The following is a 21222-nucleotide window of genomic DNA, read 5'->3' as shown; positions in this document are numbered from 1 at the left end:
CGGTGCTCGGGCTTCTCACTGTGGTGGCTTCTCTTGATGCTGAGCGTGGGCTCTAGGCTGCTGGCTTCAGTCGCTGTGGAGCACGGTTTAGTTGCACCATGGCATGCGGGATCTCCCCTGACCAGTAATCGAGCCCCTGCCCCCTTTATTGGTAGCACTGGACCAGGGAAGTCCCTAAGTTCACCATTATTATATTTAGTAGCAAAATTAAAAATATAGTGTAAATCTACTTGTGACTCCCATGTGTAAGAGTCAAGGTGCTTAGCCAGTGGATTCCATCCGGGTTTCCAGTGTAACCCTTGAGGTTCTTCTCGGTGTCTTTCCAGATGCATCTCTCTACTTCCTTCCATGTATTCTTTGCTCTTCCTTCCAGATGCCCTGTGCCTGATGTATGTGCTCACATGCGAATCTCCAAGTGGAATGATTTTCTCCCTTTTCTGTTTCTCCTGACCTCCTCTCTTCACTTCTTCTGCAAATCCTTCCTTATTTCACTTATCACTTTCATATGTCAACTTTTATATATCATATTGTATCATAAACGTATCTGTGTTTGAAGGAAGAATTTGTTTTCTTGCATATGGTTAGTACTTCATAACTATTCTGTGAATTAATCAATGACTTAAGATGGGCAAGAGTTGGAATTTTATAAGAATTGGTTTTTATTCTTTATCAGTTGGATTATTAGAAAACACTGGCTTTTCTGTGGGCTTTTAAAGCAGCGACCCTGGTGTGCACAGGAGGGACGTAAAGAAAGAGAACAGTGGCAAATGGGCAGCAGGAGGATGCGGGATGGCCCCAGTATTTGAAAAGACCGATTCGCTGACCGGTGGTCTGCTGCACGCGAATGATGACAGCGTTTCAACGGAAGTGGCTCAGAGTGATGACAGGTACCTTCTCCAGATTCCTTGTTTGTAGGGGAAGAAGTATTAGCGCTGAGTTCTTCTGGAAATAGAGCAGCATTGTACAGTGCTCAGGCCAAGACGAGAGGTTGCTCACCTCTAGTGACGGACACTGCTGAAAGGTCACGGTGAGGACAGTGCCTCTGGCCGGACGTCATTTCAGTAAAGAGCCCCCTCGGAAGCTGGACTGTAGGGAATACACGTAAACGTTCCGTAGGGAATGTTATTGGGACAGGCAGTGAAGAACTGGATGGTAGCTGAAGAGGAATTGGAGTTCACAGGTGTTTCTTGTTTTATGTTAAGAAGGGAGCTTTTAGAGTGTGTATGCTATTGGAAATGAGCCAGCAGAGGACGTGTTTATTTAGTTTAGTCTTGTTTGCATTTCCAACCCTAGAAAGCTTATTGATTGTATGGCATTATCTTTAAAGTATTATAGTAACGTAATTGTACATAATACTCCTGTTCATGGATAGTTTTATGGTAAGGGCTTGTTCATTGGTTCTGAAGTGTAAAATTCCTATGTAATGGACTATGCAGATGATTGCTTAAGTTAATTCTATCATATATAGATTTTCACAAATTACATAATTGTGAATTTACAAACACTTAGGCTATACTGAATAGGATATGGTCATTCCTTGATGATTCTAGTTGATAGTGACATGGTGAGTAGCTATGATTTTGTAAGGTGCTCTGAAACATCACATCATATTACTCTTCATAGTTGTTTATAGATTCCAGGGAAAAGGGGAAGATTTTGTTTCTATTTAATAGAAAAACATTCTTAGCAGTCTTTCACAAGTTATTCCTTTTGGATGATAAAGATCTAAATGACAAAAACCATGCTTCCTGTATTAAGTGTCATTAACACATATTGGGTGTTTATGTCAGATGCATGAAGAAACAGCAGAATGGTTGAATGAATGCCTATTGATGAATTTCTTTGCAAAAAACAAAACTTCATGGACAGTAGATTTCCAGTCTTGCCTACCTCTGAAGTCTTTTTAGTTTTTGAGAAATATGTTTTAAGATTCAGAAATCATTTTTTATAGCTATAGCTAGACCTGACATAGTACTATAGATTCATTTGCTATCATATTACTTCAAAGGCTTTTCAGTCTTACTTTCTCAGCACGTTTAGGAAGAGCAGTGTTGACGCCGACTCCCTGGTTGAATTCTGGGAGGTTGGTGACGTGCTGAGGGGCGTGGGTGCGTCCCGCAGCCTCTGTGTGTGCCCATCTCCCAGAAGGACTGTGAGGCCTGAATGCCTGCAAGACACATCAGGTGCTTCTAACAATGCATGGATGATGCATAGGATGTCCTCAAAAAGCTAGTATCTTGGTCATTCAAATGGGTTTCTTTCTTAGAAGGACTGGAAGAATACCTCCTAGACAGGTCACATTGCCATAAAAGTTAGTTCTTAATGAAAAGAACAGGTGCAAAAAACACTGGTATACTGTTTCCTATCACACAACGCAGGTAACTTTATGTTTTTCCTTTTCCTTGGATCTAACTTTAATACTTTATTAATATTACTGATATATTTTCTGTGTCCTTTAATGCTGCTCTTATTTATTTCTGCATCCTTTGTAGACAATTACTTGCCAATGCAAAGAGTTTATATAAAACAGAAAAGTTTAGGTATTGTTTGTATTTTTGAATATTTACTATTAGCCTGAAAAGGATCATTTGTTCTTTTAGGCCTGCAAGGATAACACCGCATGAAAAGAAGAAGGTATAGTAAAAAAAAAAATGAACTTTCAAGAATATTACCCTTGTTGCAAAGACTTTGTAAAAGGAATAGTGGTAAAATAGAAAATCTTCCTTTGTTCTAGAGAGGTTGACTTTGAACACATCATCTAGAAACACTGTTGATAAAGTTATCCTTTTGATAAAAATCTCTTCTTTTAAGAAATGTCTGTTTTTGTTTGGATACAGAGATTTGTCACCTCTGTACACTTAGTATATTTTATACATATTTTAAGGGTGTTGTGAAACAATATTATTTACGTGTAGGTCAAAGAACAAATTAATTACGTGAACGACCTGGATGACTTAACTCAGTCTTCTGAGACTGTTTCTGAGGATGGCGACATGCTTTACTCTATGATTTCCACGTTGCAAGTAGAACCTCTCGATGTGGGGTGTAAAGGTAGGAGCGCAGTGTAAATGTTAACGGAAAGTCTGTCTGTGTACAGCGTAGTGATATGTGCACACCTTGTCAGTTCTGCTCTAGAGCCAGGGATATGTTACAGTGCTGTGCGTCTCAGAAGTATGTTTTGCATTGAAAGGACATGAAGGTGAGTGTACAGGCCTGTGATCCTCCTCACTCCCTGAACCTTCTGTTGACGCTTCTTCTTTCCTGTGCCTTCATCCACGGTCAGGTCAGCATCATTTCCCTCCTAGGGTAACTGAAATAATCTCAGGACTTCTTTCCCTGCCATTCCACCTGGCAGAACCTCAGTCTGCACAGCAACTGTAATTATTACCTATTTTTAAGCATTCAGGTCTCATCATGCTACCCCCTTGCTTCAAGCCCAGCTGTTGCCTCTCTTTGCTGCTGCTTTCTGGTTAAAGGTCACAATTGTGTAGTTCCATCTGGTTTTAGTTTTTACCCTTCTTTCTACATGAATTTTAGAATCAGCTCGTCAGTTCCCTAAAATGTCTGCTGGTCTTAACGTTTTCGTTTTCCTTCAATTCAGAATACGTTGTCCTTTCTCTTTTCATTACGTCTTTGATCCAAGGGTAACTTAGATCGTGTGATTTAGTTTCCAAATATGGAGAGTTTTCCAGAGATCGTTCTGTGCTCTTGCCCCTCATGATTTGTTAGGTGCATCCAGAGGGGCCCTGGGGCTAGGGCTGATTATTTCCTGCCCTGGAGGCAAGACCTTGCTGACTGCCCTGTTCCTTCTGCTGGTAAGTGGTTTTTCCAGCCTGGCTCAGGAGAATAGATCGAGTTCCTGGGAGCGAGTGAGCACCAGGCACGGTCTCCTGTAGTCTTTTCAGATGGTTTCGCCCTGGTCTCAGGTGGTTCCTCACACATGTGCACTGTTCATTCCTCTGCCTAATACCCGAGGGGCTCCTCCTCAGATCTCCAGGGTCGTTTTTCTGTGTTCCGCTCTCTCCTCTCCATGGTTCTGACCTGCAATCTCTGCCCGCGTTGGTTTCCCCAGACTCTCAGCTTCATCACCTCCACTCTGGAAGTCCGGTGAACTCAGCTTCCATTCCTTCTCCCCATGTCGGAGCCTGGAAATTCTCTCCAGGCAGTTAGCTGGGGCGTTCCTTAGGCTAACCTCCTGTGTTTCGGGATCATTGTCCTTCATTCCCTGAAGCCCTTTGTCATGAAATTCATTGTTTCCTGTATTTTGTCGGTGTTGTTTTTGCTTGCTCCACTGAGGAAGGTAAACCCATAGCTGTTCCCTCTGTCTTGGTTAGAAACACATGGCAGCTGGAGCCTGTCCACAGGGTTGTTCCTCCTCCTCTGCTCACCACTTCCTGCTCATCCTTCGTGTCTCAGTGTGACATCTCTGCCCCAGGGAAGTCTTTCCTGGACCCAATCTGTGTCAAGTTCTGTTATGTTATCATAGAACTGTCTCTTCTTATAGTATCTATCTGACGTCATAATTGATTGATTTGTCTTTCTCTTGTACTAGACTTCAAGCTAAACAAGAGCCAGGGGCGTCTATTTTATCTTCAGATCTTAGAATAATGTCTTCCACTTTATAGACACTTAATATTTGTTCAGCGCCTGGATGAGTGACTGTGAAAGGCACAGTTCTTTATATTCAGAAATTACTCACATAATTTTTTGTGTGTGTCTATCTTTGTTTTCTTCATCATGCAGATTTTGGTAGCTTGTTGAAAATTCGGGATGCATTTTTTTCCTATGAAAGATTAGTAGATTTTCAAAGAAGTCACTGTGAACTACTTAGAGGAAAAATTTACAAAATGAAAAGTAAGGTTCGTGGGCTACAAAACGAGCTGTCAGAAACCAAAGAAGTAAAATCACAGTTAGAGCATCAGAAAGTAGAGTGGGAACAAGAGCTCAGCAGCTTGAGGTACCGTACATCTCGCTTTTAAAGAAATGTTTGAGCTGTTGTTTCATATAATACTGCAGAGATGTAGGCGTGTTATAAGGACTAACCTATCCTCTTGGATTTTACAGGAGAGAAAACGTATTGTGGCGTGTGAAATTCTTGGAAATAATATAGCAGGTTCTTAACAGTGAATGCTTCTAATAGCTTAATGTATATTTTTCCAAATCATTGTTTTCATGACCATACAGGAGTCCACCATAATGGAATCCCCATTAGTTACTTACCAAATTGACTTTCGGTTGTTTTTCACCTTTCTATATTCTATTTAATACTGCAAGGATCATCTTTTCTATAAATTCATTCTGCCTTCTCAAATTATTTTGAATACATTTTTCTTTAATGATATTGTGTTATTTGGTTAAAGTATGAGAAGTTTTAAAAAGGCTTGTGATCTATATTTCTAAACTGTTCTTCGAAAAGTTTATATTACTTTACATTCCCACCCACAGATGTATGAAGTAGCCATTTTTCTCAAGACAAAAGAAAAACAAAGTTTTATGCAATTTGATTCTTAACCCTGTGTATGAAAACAGTGATCATTATTAAGTGTTTTTCATTGCATTCCCCCCATTTTTATTATTTTAAACATTGTGAAGTGGGAACGAAAGCTATTGCAGCAACAGCGAATAATCCCATGATTTTCTAAGAAGAGCTCTCTAATTTTTCAGATTCACCTTAAAGCAAGAAGAAGAGAAGAGAAGAAATGCTAATATGTCATATGAAAAAATTAGGGAGCAGTTAAGAAGAATAGAAGACAAACATAGTAAAGAAATTGAAATGAAACAGCAGTTAGAATTCAGTCTCCGAGCACTCGAAATGGAACTGAAGACTGTGAGAAACAATTGGAATCAGGTAGAGCAATCTGTGGTGAAAACTTCAAATTTCTAAGACTATTTCTCAATATTATTTATAATGTCCCCTTTTTTGGAAAAGTACCATCTTATTTAGTGTTGTGCCATTTATTTAGTGTTACAGGAAATTTTAGGTTACTTCTTAAAAACAAAAGCAAAGAAATTCAAAATTCCCCAAGTAACAAGGCCGGAAATAAGAATTCTATAATCCTGAAATGTTGGGTGCAGTTTTTCGATCAGAGGGAGGAAGAGGTCATGTCAGTAGCTCACACAATAGTTACTGAGGAACCACAGGGTTGAAATTGGTGTAGAAACTGGAGGTTAAGCTCTTCGCTCTCCTCAGGCGACAGATCCTTCTGCCTTGAAGGACCATTGGTGAGTGAATAGGTCTAGAAGAGAAGGGGCTTGGGGAGGGAAGATTGTGCCTAATTTTACATCAAGTTACCTCTGGCCTGCAATCTGGCAGGTGGCTGAGGGTCGTGGACCCCCTCCCTCTGTGCCGTCCAGCCCTCCAGTCCACCTGCCCCTGAACAGCTCAGAGCTGGCTCCAGCTTTCCCAGTTGGGTTCTCCCTCACAGTAGAGTCCTCAAGGTCTGGTGTTAACTGGCGTCCTCTAGAGGTACAGGAATGCTCCCCGTGGAATTTTTTTTTCCAGCAGTTGGTAGAAACCAAACACTCTTGAAGTTGGTTGTCCTCCATTCTGCAGATTTGTCGAGTGGCATCTCAGAGCAGAGGAATTCACTCCCCAGCCGATGTCCCTCTCAGACACGGACCGGGTCCCATCCCCGAGGTCCTAGCAGCAGATCTCCCTCAATGAAAACCTCTCAGGAAGAGCTCGGGAGAGTCCTATTTGTAATTCACATCCATTTGTCTACAGCAATCAAGTAGGGACATACAATGACCTCGTTCAAGGAGAGGCCTTTATTATTTCCCATAGGAATTGATCTCAAATCTTTCACGACTGTCTCGAAGGAGCCGGGAGCCTGATTGCGCTTTTGGCCAGGCAGGCTGTGTGTGCTCCCCACATCGATTGCGCTACCTGACCAAGTGCCTCTGCTCTGGGGTGAGCGTGTCTGTGACTGCATGCACGTCCTCACCTCCAGTGTCTAAATCAGAGTCTGCTCCTGGCTCCACTGTCATTTCTGTAACCAGTGCCCTGTCAACGACCTTTTCACATCATTTACAGTTTCTCAGTTGGTAGATAACTGAGACGTCCATTGTAGAAGCACTTTTCAACACTTAAAACTGTTGTTTCTTTAGAATAAACTTATAAAAGTGCCTCCCCCGTACCAAGGGAAAAAAACACTTGCTACTAATAATAGTTATTCTGGGTTTTGGTGGTGAATTTCCTTCCTTTATCAATCATTAGGTTAGTTTATCACTTCTGCTGATGGTAAGGAGGAAAGTATAGGTAGTTCAGAGACCATATTTTGGATGTCATTCTTCTAGTGTCTGATTTCAGTACAAGTAACTTCTGAAAGCAGTGACAGATATGCCATAATATATATTTAGTGATAGTTAATAAGTGTTTTTCATTGTATTTCCCCCATCTTACTATGTTAAACATTATGGAGAGATAATGAAATTTATCGCAGCGGCAAATCATCTCATGGTTTCTAAGAAGAGCTCTCTAAATTTTACCTTATTTACCATTAGTGTATGTGCCATGGATGGAATCGGAGGCTCATTTTGTGTTTATATGTTTGTACTAGAGAAGTAACTGTGGTTTGATGTAAGAGGACTAGTAGAGTCAGAGGACCTGGCGAAAAGCCTGCAGCTTACTTATATTTTTAACTTCTCCCTTGCCAGAATCATCATAGCTAATGAGTTAATTGATGTTTGTGGAAGTACTTAGTACAGTTGTCAATAGGTGTAATTCTTGTAATTCCCTATTAAAATGTTAGAAGGTAGCATATTCTCAAGGAAAACTTTCGTACGAAATTTTATCTATTTAAATATATACAGAGTTAACACTCTTACTGTGAAGCAGCTCTATAGGAGGTACCATTTGCAGTGTTTACAAAGCTAGCGAGTGGTGTTGTTTATTGAATTGTAGTTGATTTACAATGTTGCATCAGTTTCAGGTATACAGCACAGTGATTCAGATGTATTTGAATATGTGTGTGTATATTACATAAATGGGGCTTCCCTGCTGGCTCAGACTGTGAAGAATCTGCCTGCAATGCAGGACACCTGGGTTCAATCCTTGGGTTGGGAAGATCCCCTGGATAAGGAAATGGCTACCCACTCCAGTATTCTTGCGTGGGAAATGCCATGGGTAGAGGAGCCTGGCGGGCTACAGTCCATGGGGCCACAAAGAGTCATACATGCGTGAGTGACTAACACACATACACACTCACTTACACACACACTCACACGTACACACATATTCCTTTTCAGATTCTTCTTGCAGAATATTAAGTGTAGTTCCTTATTTTGCACAGTAGATCTTTGTTGTTATTTTATATCTACTAGTGTGTATATGTTAATCCCAACCTCCTAATTTATCCCTTCCCCTACCTCCCCTTTCCCCTGTGGTGACCCTAAGTTTGTTTTCTGTGTCTTTGTGTTTTGTGAATAAGTTCATTTTAGATTCCACATATAAGCAGCATGATATAATACTTGTCTTTGACTTACTTCACTTAGGGTGATAATGTCTAGGTCCATCCCTGTTGCTGCAAATAGCTTTATTTCATTCTTTTTTATGAGTTAGTAATTTTCCATTGTATAAATATTCCACATCAGATGCAATGTTTAAGTACAGTCAGATCTAGAAATCTTTTATTTTAAGCCTTCTGGGTTTATTGTAGTTCAGAGAAAAGCATCTCCAGGGCTGAGCTTCTTGAAAAGTCTCTTGGGATTTTTTTTTTTTACTTTCATGGATTCATTGTCTTCAATTAAAGTTTTGAACGTCTGAACATTTCTACTTTTATAAAATCTGAGGTTTGCATAGAACCTTATTTTTTCCAGTTGGAGACACACTTGGTGCAGCCTTTTCAGTGTATAAACAGACAGGATAATCTTTCATTTCAGAGGAAATCATGAAATATTACTTTATTGTGTACTAGCTAAAAATCTCCTTTGTTTCACTTAGGCTTTTGCTGGTCATGAAGAAACAAAAGACCTGTTGCACAAAAACCACATTCTGCAGGAAGAAATTGCCAGCCTAAGACTGGAAATAGATGCAGTGAAAAGTCAGAACCTGGAAAAGGAAAAGAACTATTTTGAGGACATTGAAATTGTCAAAGCAAAGAGTGATGATGCTCAAAAGGCGGTAAAACTGACTGAGGAAATATTAACAAAGACTATATCCCAGGATACAGGCCAGCCTCATGTTCTGGCAGCTGAGAATACGATGCTAAAGTCTAAGCTGGAGAACAAAAAAGAAAGCAAACAAAGACTGGAAACAGAAGTGAAATCCTACCGTTCTAAACTGGCTGCTGCCTCACATGATCACGATCGAGGTCAGACATCACCAAGAGACCTGGAACTTGCCTTCCAGAGAGCAAAAGACGAGTGGTTATGCTTGCAGGACAAAATGGAGTCTGACGTGGCTAACCTAAAAGATAACAGCAAGGCGCTTTCCCAGCAACTCTCTACAGTGGAGCGTAAATTCAATAAGCTAAAAGTCAAGCTGCAGCGCACAAGAGATGATCTTAGAGTAAAGACCTTGACATTAGAACGTGTCCAGAGAGACCTTCACCAAGCAGAGTGTCAAAAGCAGGAAACTGAACACATGTATCAGAATGAACAAGGCAAAGTGAATGAACACCTTGGAAAGCAGGAATCCTTAGAGGAGAGATTATCTCAACTCCAGAGTGAAAACACGTTGCTCCGACAGCAACTGGATGATGCGCAAAACAAAGCCAACAGTAAAGAGAAGACAGTCATTGGCATCCAAGACCAATTTCAGCAGATCGTCAGAAAACTCCATGCCGAAAGTGAGAAACAAGGTCTGATGCTAGAAGAAAGAAACAAGGAGTTAATCAGCAAACGGAATCATCTAAAAGAGAGACTGTGTCAGTACAAAAATAAGAAAGCAGAAAGAGAAGTAAGTATCCAGAAGGAGAAATAAGTCTCAGATTTCCTGAAAGAAAATTCAGAGTTTTGAATTTGACTAGATTCTGGCTAAGTGTTGAATCTAGTTGACTATAAAAAAAAATACACAGGCTGTGAATCTGTGGTCTCTAATCCAGGCTAAAAGCACACCTTGTATCCAGCAAATAAAAATTAGACCCGAGAAATGCTTTATTTTGACTCGAGACATTGTATGTTATGAAGTACTAAGAGATTCAGTCCTAGATTGTTTATATAGACAGATATTAGTAATTTACGCTTTTACTTGTAAGGTACTAATTTTAATTTTTATGTTACCACATGTCAGTATCATGATGAAGCATGCTCAAACCTAAATGAACATTTTGAAATTAAGCTTCAGTTACATAGATTACCTTGATAGTCAATTACAGGTTTCCCAGAGCCCATGTCATACTTTGGCTTCAGTAGCTTGTCATAGCTTTGTGTCATATTTGTTGGTATAGTTTTATTTTTATTTATGTCAATTTCAAAGATGTCAATATGGGAAACATTTTAGCCTTGAATCATTTATTCTTAAAGCCTCTCAACTCTTTAAATGCATCTACTTATCATTAAAACATAACTTGGGACTCAAGTGGTGAGCTTTAGCAAAATTCTTCTTGATTTAATCTTCCCACTGTTATTTAGGGTTTACCTAGAATATTTTTACAACAATTTGCTCGTAATTCTCATTTTCAGTATCGGTTACTACCATTTAGATACAAGCGTGTCCACTAAAAATGAAGGGTGGCAGGACTTGAGAGCAGCAGGAATGGAGGGAGTCAGGGAGCGGGCTGTAGGGGCTGCGGTCCAGAGGCAGGTGGAGGCCAGGCTATCGAGACTCCCTGAGGGCCATGGGAGCAACCTCATTTGTAAATTGTGTTTTTCTTCTGTGATGGAGTGTAGTTGGTTTACACTTCTGCGTCAGTTTCGGGTGCCCGGCCCGGTGGTGCAGGTACACACGTATCCGTTCTCTCCCAGGTCCTCTCCCAGGCGGTGACTGCAGAGCACTGAGCAGAGCCCCTGTGCTCCGCAGGGGGGCCTGGTGGTCAGCCAAGGGCAGAGGCGGGGAGCAGGGGGAGATTAGGGGTCTGGGGTTAACACAGACACACCACCAGATATCAGACAGATAAGCCCCAAGGGAATGGCCTCATTTTACTGCTGGGATAGGAATCTATTGGAAAGATCTGAGCACTGGTTGGAATATGTGAAGATGTCTGAAGTTAACCAAAGCATCTAATAAAGAAAGAGGGAAAATGTTCCACAGGGTGGAATTTACCACCACTTGTTGCACATTCACACCCATTTCTTTCTGGTTGCGAGGTGATGAAGCTCTGCAGATTTATCGGGAGGGGCAGGCATGGGCAGTGGGTCTGCATCTTTTGTCTGAGTAACTTAATATCAGGAAGGCCGGAGGGGGGCTCCTTCTGTGTCTGTAACCAGATTCAGTGAGAAGGGAAAAGGAGCTGAGTTGCTGTGTGTGGTGATAGTTTTCAAAGTCCATATGTTGGTGTTATGTATTATTAAGACAACGTCATAGTAAAGTGATTTGATAAACTCAGTGACAGAGCATCTTATTAGGCAGATGTGAGACAACTTCGGCAAGAACTGGCTGACACTGTAAAAAAGCAGTCTATGTCAGAGGCTTCACTGGAAGTCATGTCACGCTATTGTGCTAACTTAGTTGATGAGACACAGGATTTAAAGAACAACTTCCGTCAACTCACAAGTCAGGTATGTATGAAATTGAACGTGTCAACAGTTAATATGTAGGATGAAGTGTTTTAGGACATTCATTTTCATGGTCAGCTTTCTTTTGTGTTTTTGTTAAAAGTAATTTACTACAATTTTCTTGTCTTTATAATGCACTCATTTCTTAAACTCTGACTTTCATTCTGCCGTTTGCAGTATATATTTTTTCTTATATTATTTACCCTTAGGCAAGTTGAGAACTGTGCCTCTTTGTTCACACAAGTTGAGAGACTTTGTTTTCTTTGAAACAATACTTATTTTAGTGATAGCTGTATTACATGATGAGGCAAGCCAGATCAAATCAGAGGATAATGTTTAATGGAAGTTTCCAGTTAATTGTCATTTCTCACCTTCCCTTTTGTGACTGGCTGTAGAGTTCTGTATATATTGGTTTCATGGATTTCAGAATAACTTGTGCAGAAAGGGTATTATAAAACCAGGTGAAGTATAGGAATTGCCTTCTTTCCTTTTCCCTTTAAGTATATTGTAAAATCATGGAGGTAGTCAGATGTTGTATAGTACATACATACAAACTAGAGAATTAAGAAGATTATCTAGGTCCTGCCATTGGATTTTTTTTTAAAAACTATTGAGATATAATTCACATATCATAGAATTCACATATCGTATCATACACTCAACTTGTGTAGTTCAGTATCTCTTAGTCTAGAGACATGTCACCTGTGACCACAGTCAATTTTAGAGCCTTTCCATCACCCCCCAAAAGAAACCCTGCATCCCTTAGCCAGTACCCGTGGCCTTCCATCCCTCAGTCCCAGGCAACCCCCAGTCTAATATCTGTCTCTGTAGACATGCTTGTTCTGGGTATTTTGTATAAGTGGAATCATACAGTATGTGCTCCTTTGAGATTAGCTTTTCTCATTTGACGTCCTGTTTTCGAGGTTCATCTGTGTGATTGCACGTATCAGTTCTTCTGTTTATTGGTTGTCGATCAATCATCAGTACGTGGCTAAGCCATTTATCCATTCAACAGTTGATGGAGCTTTGGGTTGTTTCCGCTTTGGGGCTGCTGTGAATATTGACATGTTTCTGTGTACATGTTTTTATTTCCTTGTGGCTGGATTTTATCCTCAGGGTTAACTGACTGATTTCACCTTTCTTGGCCCCTGCTCAGGCTATCCTTTCTATCTTTACAGTTTCTTTTCTTCTTGACTAGTCCTCTATGATTTGAGACCTAGTGCTCAGTCACTCCTCCTTCATGGAGCTTTCTTTAATGTCAATCTCCCATGGAGCCTTTTCACTTCAGCCATTTTTATCTAGTCTCTGAGGAAGAGCTTAGCCCCTAATTTTACACTGTTGCCATTTTTTCCATGAGGGGGAATCTTGTCTAAGTATGCATTGGTGTAACGGAATATTTCTTGATATGCACAGCACTTGTCTTGCATAAATGGACAGTAACAAAGGATTACAAGAATGAGGCATTTTGTTGTTGTTGCTGTTCAGAAAAATGTATGGATCATCTCTGTAAACTGTTAGGAGGTGGGATTTCTTTAACTTTGTGAATCATTTCTCTTTGGACTGCAATTAAAATTAGCAAAAAGTCTTTGTAGTTCAGGAAAAGTCTTATGGAATAGAATCCGTGTTTATAAGATTTATTAATTAGCGTCTTATTCTCACAGACTTCTTTTGGGAAGCATTTATTAACTTAGCCCTAGATAACTAAATATAGTATCCCTGGAACTACTTTAAAACCCTGGGACGTTAAGACGGAGGAAGGATTAAGAGACATTCTACTAAGAAGGGACTTGTAGTCATTTTTTGGAGGCAAGATGGAAAAATATTATTGTAGAACAAGAAAAGAGTATGAAATCAATTGCAAACGTTGTGTGACAAAGATGCCAGTGAAGAACATATTTTGTGACTCTTGGTGATGTGAACATCTTTCTTGATTCTCTGATTAATCCCTGGTCCTACATTCTACAATACAGATAGCATTGTTTTAATTTGGTCCTGGGTTTGAGTTAGGCTGTGCTCAGTCCACATTCCTCATTACCAAACGGTATCATTTTCTTCTTGAAGACTGATGATTTTCCAGCAGAGATGGAAACTGAATCTTCAAAATGTCTGCACCTGGATGCAGAAAAATCAAGTGTTTCAACAGGAGGTTTTATCTATGAAACTAATGCAAAAGAAATGTGAAAAAAAACTAGAGAGAAGAAAAAAAGTTGGAGCAAGATGTAGTGACCCTCAAAAGTCATAAAGAAATGAATGTGATAGAACACAGTCAAGTAGAGCAGTATCAACAGGAGACTGAAGAAAGAGCGAGACAGGATCTAGTAGAGAAATGAAAGGAAGTCAACCTATTTTTGCAGGTTAATTTGTTGATCTGTCATGTGCTTGAATTCACTTTCACTGGACATTACATTTTGGATGTATACAGCTTGTGTGTTTCCTCTGCCTCTCTTAGAACAGTTTTTTTTTGTAGATTTCTGGAAGGACGGGGGGGGGGGGGGGGGGGGCACTTGTTTTCCCTTTAAATATTTCCGTTTCCCTCACAGTTATCACTAAATTGACCTATCAGAATGATCCTCACTAGAGAATCCTCTTACTTATAAGACCAGTTGGTATAAAATAAGACCATTCGGAAGAAAAGAAAATACTGTGGTTTAGAACCAGTACCATCCTCTTAAATTCTTATGCTGTCTGGTTCAATTTTTAAAATGTTATGTTGATCCTCTTCTTCATTGAATTATCAGATTATATAAGTACTACTATTACCGTCATTCCACTTTCATTTTATAATTCAGATTTAATTCACTTCACATTAGTGATAATTAGTGTTTTAAACTTCTGCTCTTTTTTTTCACCTTTGTGATCACTCTCTGAATCAGTGTCTCAACACGAAAGGAAACAAATCTAATTTTCCAGGTTATACTTATTTTAAAGATGTTATCTTTTTCAATTTGCCTTAGAGACAGGCAGGATCTCAACAGGTGGAACTAAGAATTAAAGACTTGGAATCTGAACTCTCTAAGATGAAAACTTTGCACGAAGATAATAAAGCAGAGTATGAAACATATAAGCATCTCTACCTAGTAGAATTTGAAGTTAGAAAGTCATTGCAAGATGAACTAGACAAGTAAGTCCAAACACCGAATCACAGAAAATAAATTTAGTTCCTTATTTTGTCTCTAAAGCCTAACATTTATAGAGCGCGGTGCCTCAGATTAGTCGGAAGTGAAAGCTGACTAGATAGTCACTGCGAAGGGGGCGCCTTAGGACAGGCTAATTTAGTCCTGTATCAAGTGTTTCCACACTGTGTAGAGGCATGCTTGTGAAAGAGGAGGAAATTAACGCAGATGTGAAAGGCAGGGTAATTCACATGGTGGCCTGACTGAGGGGTTGTATGGAGGCTGGAAAGGGCAGATCCCACCTGCAGTGCCGAGTCCAGGCTTCCCCGCCTCTGAAAGCAGAGCACTCCTAGGACGCCTTTCATAAGCCCAGAGAGCATACAGCAAAGGAGCAGGGACCTAGGGCACGTTCTGCTAGTCGATGCCCAAAATAAGCATACACAAGGGAAGCACAGGTGCTCCCAGAGAGGGTTCAGGGCTGTGGGACTTCATGCTGGGGTGTGGGGTGTGGCTTCCGGGGAAGGAGCTCGGTGGGGCCAGTCTCCCTGCTTCGGGAGTGCCATGCCCTTCCCTCTAATGTGTACACTGAACGCTGGTCAGAGTTTTGACTTTTTAAATGAGACCAAAATTTGTCTTCAGATCTTTACTATTTTTTTTTTTTTTTTTAATTTTTTTTTTGGCGGGGGGAGCATCAGAAAGAGGTGCTGACATAGGCCCTTCGTAGAAGTGAAGTAAAGTAAGGTGAACTTTGGAAAAGCAGGGGATACTTGTCATTGTTCCTGGAGCTGTTTTAGCTCCCTTCAGTCTCACCCACTGACTTTCTCATCCTCCCCTTGAGATTGTGGCTTGAGGTGATTCCTCAGAGCCAAATGCTTAATTTCTCCGAGGTCGTGAGTGACACGTATGTACAAGGGTGGTGAGAGGAAGCACTTGAACGTGGCTTTGTGGGAGGTGTGTTTCTTCATCCCTGAACTGTTTTCTGGGGGCAGGCGTGTCCCAGAGGCAGCAGGTGTCACTGTGAGCCCACCTCCCTTTCTCTCTGACGCCCTTTCTCTCCTCTCCCAGCTGTGACTTGTCACCTGAGGAGCCCAGACACACGTGTGCTTCTTTAGAACAAGGTCAGAGCTGTCACTGTTCCCAGCAGGTCTGCTCTCTGCTTTCAGTGTTCACACAGGGTAATAGGAATTCCATTTACTGTGTGGCAACTTACAAAATGCAAGTCACTTAGGGAAGCATGAATGAAATCGGTGCTTTCCATCTTCCCCAGGACTAATGAGAGCCTGGCAGAGATGAGCACCGAACTTGAGGTCGAGAAGCAGCAGAACAGAGCTTTATTCAGCACTCCTAGCAGCACGCCAGTCCTGGAGCCCTGTTCTGTTGGAAATTTCAATCCTACTTCAGGGTTCAATACAAATCTTATTTCAAGAGCAAACGTAGGGTTTTCTACCTCAATTCGACGCCATTCAAATGACAGTGTGGAGACTTACTTGACCAAGGTTAGTTCTTTTCTATTTTTTTCATTGAGTTTCAGATTTCTGATATAAATGACCCTTGTTTTTAATTTGGTGAACATCTGAGTTGTTTTTTTGACTTACACATACTAAGTAAAACCATAATCAACTATGATAATCAAGGAGACATTTAATGATTTTTTTTTGGTCCCAGATCTCTCTTTTTTTTTTTTTCCATTTATTTTTATTAGTTGGAGGCTAATTACTTTACAGTATTGTGTGGCTGATTCATGTTAACGTATGGCAAAGATCTCTTGTTTTTTGAGAGATACTTCTTAAATTTCTTGGAAAGCTGCATTGAAATTCTACTTTAGAAAAGATATCTTATTGTCTAGTAACCAAAAGTATACTTTCAGATGTTTGATTTACTTTCTAATTGATTTCACTTTGGCAGTGGTTCACAATCATTTCCATGCTCTGCTGCTCCCACCGCAGTTTTTCTACCCCTAAGCAAGTGACTGACTGGCATCTAAACACTAATGACATACGGATGCTTTTTATTTGAAGGAATCCTAGATAAATCTTTTTTATGAATTAAATAAGTTTGTGATGCTTAATCAAAAGATTAATTTCTGATTTTAGGTTAACATTTTTTGTTATTTTCTTATACAAGAGTACACCTTTAATTGCTATTTTACTGACAGGATTTTGATTTAAATGTCTACAATATATCTTGCTGAGCAGTTGTAGAATGTTTCTAAGTTTGTAGTTAAATCAAATATTGAAAACTTGTAATGAAGCTCTTTTGTCTCTGTCTTGACATCACCTGGATGAATGATGCCTGAGATAGCAATGAAGGGGAGTCTTTAAATTGCAACTAGTTTTCATTGTGAAGTCATTGTGATTAAAATGTCCATTTCAGTCAGTGCACTCGAGTTTATGGCTTTTGATGGTGTTTCCATGATGGTGATGCAGAGAAAAGCAGCCCTTGTTACATGCAGTCTCAACCTGTTTTCTCATTTGGCTTCTTGCTCTCATAGAAGATCAACCTAAGGTTTCTTTGACAGCACTGGAGCTACGTTGGGTCGTAGTACTTGAGAGCCATGAACCTGGAGGACGTGCTCTAGCTGCGCAGTCACAGCGGGCCTCCAGACACTTCATCCCAAGTCAGAGACCTGCCCACGCAGACACAGGCCTAAGGGGAGAAAGCAAAGGCTTGACCCCCGTCCCAGGGGCGGGCTGCCTATCACAGACCCAAGTTCACGGTGCTCCGTGCATACATCTTTTCAAAGAAGAGATTGGGAACCAAGCAAGCAATTCTTAGTTCCTTCTCCCAAATTCACCCGTTGGGTAAATCTCCTCGCTTCTCATGAGGAGGGTAGGAGTATAAGTACTCCCCTTGAAACTTCAGGCTGAGGAAATGAAGTTCAACTGCAATTTCTGACCGGATTTAGATTATAGTTGAGATTACACTCCTGCTCTTTGTATATACCCACTAATGTTGACAGCTTGGATAGAAGTATGCTAAACAGTAAAGAGAGATCTGTTGTGTGTTTTAAATTGTGTCCTCAATAAACCAAAATGTGGATAATTCATTGCTGAGTCATTTTAGCAAGCCAGGTTCTATCTAGAGGAAATGAACATCCTTTTAAGGTTGAATCTCTTCACTTTTGGCCTGCTTGATTCAACTAAAGATTCTCTCCTTCAAGTTCCCTGCCCTCTGTTTAAAAACTATGTATGCTTTCTAAATTAACTATATCGACTGCCACAAATAGGAATTTGATATTGATTTATTCTTGTTCATGCATTTAAAACACATAATTTACTTAGAAAATCATGTCACACCACAAGCACTATTCAGTTGTATAACAAGGTTTTACATGATCATTTTGTCTATGTTATACTTAAAAATATATGCTTCTTTTTTTCTTAATCTGAGAAAGTAGCTGGCCTAGGACTCTGGACTCAGTAAGAAGGACATGGCCTTTGTTACTTCTTTTGTAGAATTAGGAACTTTGACTAAATCAATGACTCACATACCTTAAAAAAAAGTTCTTTTTTCCCCTAAGAAAAGAACCTTTTTTCAAAAAAAAAAAGAAAAGAAAAGAAAACTCCTGCAGGGAACCGTGTAACATAAAACGGAGACAAGCATAGAGCCTTGTAGCTGAAGAGCGGCCAGAGGCCCCGCAGCTGTGACTTCTCTGTTCCCCATCCCTGCAGTGACCCCTGTGGGACCTTCCCCGTCTACGGGACATAGTTCAGAAACACACTTATGAGAGAATCCCTCTCGCTAAACATCGTCAGAATTGAAACTTGCTGGTACACTGGTTCTTGTGTGTAAATTTTCTCTTTCTGTCTTTTCATTAAATGGGAAAGTTTAAAGAAAATCGCAGATGTGTTCTCCTTCTTAACATTCGACTTCAGACTACTTCCTCCATTTGAACACGATCCTCACCTAGAAATCAAAATAAAGGTCTCAGAAGTACATATTAGGGAAGCAGCTGTTAGGGGGGAAGATAGTAATCTTGTGGGTCGTTCCTATGATTATGGGTCATTCCCTCATTCTTTCAAATTACGTGTTCTCGATTACTGATATTTATTGTACTTTTTATCAGATTGATCTAAAAAGCATTCCATAAATATGCTCTGTTATCTGTAAGGAGAATAAGTAGGAATTCATTTTCTTTTATTTATGTGATTTTCTTTTATTTATGTGATTTTCTTTTTCTACTGAAGTAATCTTGAGGTTAGGTCTAGTGTCTAAAAGTATTATTTAAAAGTCACATTTAGTAAGTTTGATATCATTCCTATGATAGTATCTCTTGTTTATCTAAACATAAATAATATTTGACTTATTTCAGATGCGACAGGAGTTGGACAGGAGTATAACTAGAGAAGTAAGGAAAGGTATGTTACCAAAACATACGAATTAAATTTGGACATTGATTTCTGAAATATACCATAAGCAGTAAATGGCATATCTTTCCATTGTTTGGATAACAGACACCATGTTAAATATTTTTTCTTACATACAGCTAATGAGAAATGTGAATGCATGAGCTGTCATAGTGAAAAACACCCTTCTTCCTTATTGATTCATCATGTTCCACAGCTTGAAAAAACAATCTCTAAAGGTCTATACATTTCTTTTATTTCTGGCTATTTCCTTCTTCTACTGCCTCCATCCCTGTGGAACGATCCGCCTGCACCTGACACTATTCTCAGGAAACGTGGCGTTCACCCACTTCTCAAGCGCCGGTAGCAGTTAAGGCTGGAAACCCAGACTCAATCTGTCACGGGTGGGCAGCTGTCACTTGGAGGGTGACTAAAATTTCTCTGTCACTGACTTTGTCACCAGTTTATCTTTCACCCTCAGGAAAAGCTCCAAACACCCACACCAGTTTGGGTCCTGCCAAAGTAGGCGACCTTATCTCCTTACCACCCTCCTCTGCCCTCAGCTCTGCATCTAACCAGCCAGACTGTAGGATCCCACAGCTGCGCGTCCTCACCTCCAGTCTTTGTACGTGCTTCTCCCCTCCGTCTCCTGTACTTTTTCCTGTCCTTCAGGCATCTGCTTCCATAGCGCCTCCACCAGAAAGCTGGCAGTACTGACACGAAGCTGGCTGTCCCTTCTGAGTGTCCCTGTGCCGTCTTTTAAATCTGTTTTGTATTTATGAGTCTGTGTGGAAGTTGCCTGTTTGTCTGTTTTTCCAGTTGAAGGCATATCATTTTCCAGGGTGGACCTGGGTCGCCTTCATCTTATAATTGCAGTCCTTGTCCCAGCACCTTTGCACACAGTTACTGAGTAAACCAATGAAGAATGAGGAAACCAGAAATCTGATGCTCAGCCACACGTGCAACCATGAGCAGGTTATAGAATTGTAATCTTGTATTTCACGTCATGCCACCTATAGATAGATTTCATTTTTCGGAACACTAGGAAAGGTCTCAGGTTTTTTCATTTTTTTGTTGGTTTGTTGTAACTAATAGTTACTTAACTCAAGTATTTTAGGTAAAGAATATAATTCTTTCCTTTTCTTTCCAGTTGAGGCTGAATTGGCATCTGATGCCTTTCAAGTGTCTTCGCGAAGATCTTCAGATGGGTCGAATGTGTATGATGACCAACTTTTGAAAGCAAAAGCAGAGTATCAACAGATTTTGTTTGAAAAATATAAGATTTAGAAAGATAAATAGTAAACGTTTCCCTACTGAACTGTTTCCATGATATTTCGTTGTTTCCCATTAAAGATGATGACAAAATCTTTTTGAACAGAAAATATTTTTGTGTTACGTGTGTATGATGAAAATTTACATAGTATTTTAAGTGGTGTTTCTCTGCATCTAACTTACTTTTAAGCAGATTTAAAAACCAGCACTGTTGAGTTTTCCATATTCTAAGCGATAGTGTTAGTCACTCAGTCGTGTCCAACTGTTTGCGACCCCATGGACTGTAGCCCACCAGTCTCCTCTGTCCATGGAATTCTCCAGGCAGGAATACTGGAGTGGGGAGCCATTCCCTTCTCCAGGGCATCTTCCAGACCCTGGGATCAAACTCGGGTCACGTGCATTGCAGGTGGATTCTTTACCATTTGTGCCACCAGGGACGCCCTTTACATCAGACGCGCCCTAATACCCGCTGTTTAAGCAGCACCCAATGAGCCAGACTTGTCATTAATATTTAGTGGTGTTGATTGATAGCTTTTTTGTGTGTTCCACTTTTTATCACTATATATAGACCCAAAGATTTAGATACTGCTGTTATGGCTACCATCAATGTTTTGATGTGTTACAATTGTTAGTAGTGGCATAAAACTTGCTATAAGTAACTTTAAACACAGATTCAAAAGTCCTTCCTCATGGAGAAATAAGGTTTGCCTGAGTTTTCGCCTTTTAAATGAATGAACGTTTATATATTAAGTTTTCATTTTTATTTAGAAGATAATATCTTTACAATATTGTTATGGTTTCTGCCATACATTGACTTGAATTGGCCATAGGAATGC

At 40.1% G+C, this 21222-nt stretch overlaps 1 protein-coding gene and 1 long non-coding RNA gene across 2 annotated transcripts; both read left to right on the top strand.

Annotated features, from left to right (window-relative positions):
• Positions 1–786: 786 nt before the first annotated feature.
• On the top strand, positions 787–14780 carry LOC136157100 (ankyrin repeat domain-containing protein 26-like). The gene is made up of 8 exons (XM_065919132.1): positions 787–887; positions 2601–2634; positions 2916–3051; positions 4744–4957; positions 5665–5848; positions 8942–9898; positions 11506–11658; positions 14610–14780. The coding sequence occupies exons 1-8, from the start codon at positions 790–792 to the stop codon at positions 14778–14780; spliced, it is 1947 nt and encodes a 648-aa protein (XP_065775204.1). The 5' UTR covers positions 787–789.
• Positions 14781–16014: 1234 nt separating this feature from the next.
• LOC136159113 (uncharacterized) lies at positions 16015–20484 on the top strand. The gene is made up of 3 exons (XR_010661406.1): positions 16015–16264; positions 19081–19126; positions 20265–20484. It is a non-coding gene; the product is annotated as an uncharacterized lncRNA (long non-coding RNA).
• The last annotated feature ends 738 nt before the right edge of the window (positions 20485–21222 follow it).

Source organism: Muntiacus reevesi, chromosome 2 (assembly GCF_963930625.1).
Source record: "Muntiacus reevesi chromosome 2, mMunRee1.1, whole genome shotgun sequence".
NCBI lineage: Eukaryota > Metazoa > Chordata > Mammalia > Artiodactyla > Cervidae > Muntiacus > Muntiacus reevesi.
Note: the sequence above shows the minus strand (reverse complement) of the source record. Positions and strands in the feature narration are given on the sequence as shown.